The sequence below is a fragment of the Lagopus leucura genome, unplaced genomic scaffold, assembly GCF_019238085.1.
Source record: "Lagopus leucura isolate 7727_CA_CO unplaced genomic scaffold, USGS_WTPT01 34117-0_obj-0_obj, whole genome shotgun sequence".
NCBI lineage: Eukaryota > Metazoa > Chordata > Aves > Galliformes > Phasianidae > Lagopus > Lagopus leucura.
In genome coordinates, this window is record NW_024963666.1 from 405 (window position 1) to 4,481 (window position 4,077).

The window sequence follows — 4,077 nt, forward strand, 5'->3', positions numbered from 1 at the left end:
TTTTTTTTCCCTTTTTTTTTTTTTTTTTTTTTTTCCGTGCATGATTTCCCCGGCGCGGCTCCGCCGCTCGGATGTCGTTCGCTGGGGAGCGGAGCTGATCCGACCTTTTCCTCCGATGCTATGACCGGGAAACTGCTGGAGAAGCTGCCGGGGACGATGAGCACTTTGCTGAACCAACTGCCCGACTCTCTGTACCCGGAGGAGATCCCCAACTCTTTGAATCTCTTCTCCGGCGGCGGCGGAGGAGGCGATCCGGTGCCTCACTACAACCAGATGGCTGCAGGTGACGGGGGTTTGGGGGGGGGGGATGCGGGAAAAGGGGCCGGGGGGCGGCGTGTGTGTGCGCTGGGGGGGAAGGGAAGAGCCGGGGATGGGGAGCGGGGGGGGCGGGCTGCCGGCCGCCCCCCCCCCCCCCCCCTCCCCAACAACCGCCCCCTCCGAGCGGGGATCCGCGTGGGCGCGGGGCGCCGCGGACACTCGCGGCCGTGGGCTCCCACCCACCCGGCGGCGGCGGCTCGGGGGCCCCGCGGGAGCTTCCCCCGGAGCTCGGGACTGCGGGAGGGGATGGGGGGGAGCACAAAGCCTCTCTCGTTTCTCGCCTCCGGCGCTCGGGGCCGCGGGTTTGACGCGCGCAGGGCTCCAACCCGCCGGTCGGGGTCGGCGAAGCGCAGCTGGGGACGCGGAGCTCCGCTGCGCACCCCCCCGGCACGGAGCCCACCTGGACCGCGGGGCTCCCCACCCCTGTGGGGCCGCGGGGGCGGCAGCGCCGCTCCGTGTGCCGGCACCGGCACCGCGCACGGCCGCGAGCGGAGCCCCACGGAGGCGGCCGAGGGGAGAGAGGGGGGATTTAGCGAGAGCGCGGAGGGTGGGGGCCCGCGCAGCGCCCTCCCCGCCCGGCTCACCCTGCCCCGCTTCTCTCCGCAGACAATGTGATGGACATTGGCATCGGGAACGAAAAGCCCAACCAGGAATTGTCGTCCTATTCGGGGACGTTCCAGCCGGCCGCGGGCAACAAAACCGTCACCTACCTGGGGAAGTTCGCCTTCGATTCGCCCTCCAACTGGTGCCAGGATAACATCATCAGCCTGATGAGCGCCGGCATCCTGGGGGTGCCGCCGGCCGCGGGGACGCTGAGCGGGACGCAGAGCTCGGGGGGCGGAATGGGGGCACCTCCGCAGGGCGACGTGGACCAGATGTACCCCGCGCTGCCGCCCTACTCCTCCTGCAGCGACCTCTACCCGGAGCCCGTCTCCTTCCACGACCCGCAGAGCAACGCCGGCCTCACCTATTCCCCGCAGGATTACCAAGCGGCCAAACCCGCCCTGGACAGCAACCTGTTCCCCATGATCCCAGACTATAACCTCTACCACCACCCCAACGAGATGGGCGCCATCACGGAGCACAAACCCTTCCAGAGCTTGGACCCCATCCGCGTCAACCCGCCGCCCATCACCCCGCTGGAGACCATCAAGGCCTTCAAGGACAAGCAGATCCACCCGGGCTTCGGGGGGCTCCCGCAACCCCCCCTGACCCTAAAACCCATCCGGCCCCGCAAATACCCCAACCGGCCCAGCAAAACCCCGCTGCACGAGCGGCCCCACGCCTGCCCGGCCGAGGGCTGCGACCGCCGCTTCTCGCGCTCCGACGAGCTCACCCGGCACCTGCGCATCCACACGGGCCACAAACCCTTCCAGTGCCGCATCTGCATGCGCAGCTTCAGCCGCAGCGACCACCTCACCACCCACATCCGCACCCACACCGGCGAGAAGCCCTTCGCCTGCGAGTTCTGCGGCCGCAAATTCGCCCGCTCCGACGAGCGCAAGCGGCACGCCAAGATCCACCTCAAGCAGAAGGAGAAGAAGGCCGAGAAAGGCTCGGCCGGGCCGCCCCCCCCCCGCAGCTCCCCCCGTCGCCACCTCCTCGCCCCCCGTCGCCCTCACCCCCGCCGTCACCACGTGCGCCTGAGGGCAGCTGGGGGACGGAGCGGTGCAGCCCCGGAGCGCTGCGCGGGGCCGGGACCGGAGGAAGGACGCCCGCACGACCCCCCCCACCTCGCTTTGCCCCGGCCGTGTGGATCGGATCGGCCGCAGCTCGGTACCCGCAGCCCTGAGCCCGTGGCTGGGGGGTCCGCGTCCCGCTGCGCGCATCCCGGTACCCGCGGTCCCGTCCCGGGCTCAGGTCGCGCTCATCCCGCTGCGTGCGTCGCGGTGCGGCGGGCCGGGCTGCGCGCGTCCCGGCGTCGGGGCCGAGGATGCGGGCGTCCCAGCGTGGGCAGCCCGGTACCGGGGGTCGGGCGGTGCGCATGCCGGTGCCGGCCCAAGCCGGGAGCGTTCCGGTACCGGGGGTCGGGCTGCGTGTGGGCCGGGAGCGGGGTCAGGATGGAGGCGTCCCGGCGCGTCGGGTGCATCGCGGCGAGCGGATCCCAGCGCTGGGGGCCGGGATGTGAGCGCGTCGGTGTGTGGGGCCCGGCGTCGGGGGCTGAGATCCGAGCATCGCGGTGTGGCCGACCCCGTGCTGGGGGTCGCGGTGCGGTCGGGATGCGGGCACTGCGCTGTGCGGATCCTGGTGCCGGGGGTCGATTGAGATTTGGGCACAGAGATTTGGGTGCACGGAGCCGCTGCTGGAGGTTGGCGTGTGGGCGCTTCTGCGTGCCGAGCCGCCGCCGGGGGTCGAGATTCGGGCACCCCGATGTGCGCGGAGCCGCTGCTGGGCTCGGGATTCGGGTTCCCTGGTGCCGGAACCGGGCCGGGTGCCCCCAGTAACCTGGGTACGGCGCCGTGCGCTACGGGGGAACCCGCGGGGGGTTTCACTCCTCCCGGCCCCCAGCGGTGCTGCGTCCCGACCCCCCCGGCCCTTCCGTACCCGCGGTGCCGCCCCCCCCCCCCCCCGGTACCACGCGGTTGGGCCCCCAAAACCCACGGCTGCCCCGCGCCCCCCGGCTCTGCCCGGTGCCGTCGCCCCCTTTTGTTTCCCCCATCGGTTTCCTCCGTCGGAAGGGAAATTCTTTACAGAAACGCAGCAAAAAAAAAAAAAAAAACAACAAAAAACAAAAAAAAAAAGAAACCAACCAAACATACATAGAAAAAAAAAACAAAAAAAAAGACAGAAAAGCAAAAAAAAACACAAAAAAAAAAAGACAAAAAAGAAAGCAGTATTTTGCTGAATACTTTTTATAATGTGAGATATTTTTATTTTCTTTCCTTCGGTCACTTTACAAAACTGCGACTCCGACTCCGCGGGAGGAGGAGAAGAAACCGACGAGGCGCCGGGTTTCGGCGGGCGCCGCTTCCCTTCCCCGGCCGCTGGTTGTGTGCATGGCGCTGCATGGCCGCTGCCCGCTCCCCTCCGAGCGCCGGAACGGCACGAAATGAGCGAGCGACCCCCGAACGGCCGCGCCGCACCGGCGCCGAAAGGCCGCTGTCAGCCGCGTCCGAGGCGGCGCGCGGGCGCTGGTGGCACTGAGAGCGCTGCGCGACTGCACGGCTGCACGACACAACAACATAACACGACAACGACACAACGACACAACACAACAACACGACAACACGACAACACAACGACACAACGACACAACGACACAATGACACAACGACACAACAACACGACAACACAACGACACAACAACACAACACAACAACACAACACAACAACACAACGACACAACAACACAACAACACAACGACACAACAACACAGCACAACAACGACACAGCACAACAACAACACAACAACACAACAACACAACAACACAACGACACAATGACACAACAACACAACACAACAACAACACAACAACACAACAACACAACAACACAACACAGCACAGCTACACAACGACACAACACAACTACACAACATGGCTGCACAACTACACAGCTACACAGCAACACAACACAGCAACACAGCTGCACAACAGCAACACCACAACACAGCACAGCTACACAACAACATAACGCAACACAACACAACACGACACAACACAGAGCACAACATGCACACGGCACAACATGACAACACAACACCCAGCACAACGCAGCACACAACACGGCACCACACAGTGCAACACAGCGCACAACAC

At 65.7% G+C, this 4,077-nt stretch overlaps 1 protein-coding gene across 1 annotated transcript; it reads left to right on the forward strand.

Moving 5' to 3' along the window:
- The first annotated feature begins 27 nt into the window (after positions 1 to 27).
- Positions 28 to 2,029, forward strand: EGR3 (early growth response 3). The gene is given in 3 exon segments (XM_042891508.1): positions 28 to 283; positions 925 to 1,880; positions 1,882 to 2,029. Coding segments are annotated over 3 exon segments (1,203 nt in total). The 5' UTR covers positions 28 to 120; the 3' UTR covers positions 1,966 to 2,029.
- Positions 2,030 to 4,077: the final 2,048 nt, after the last annotated feature.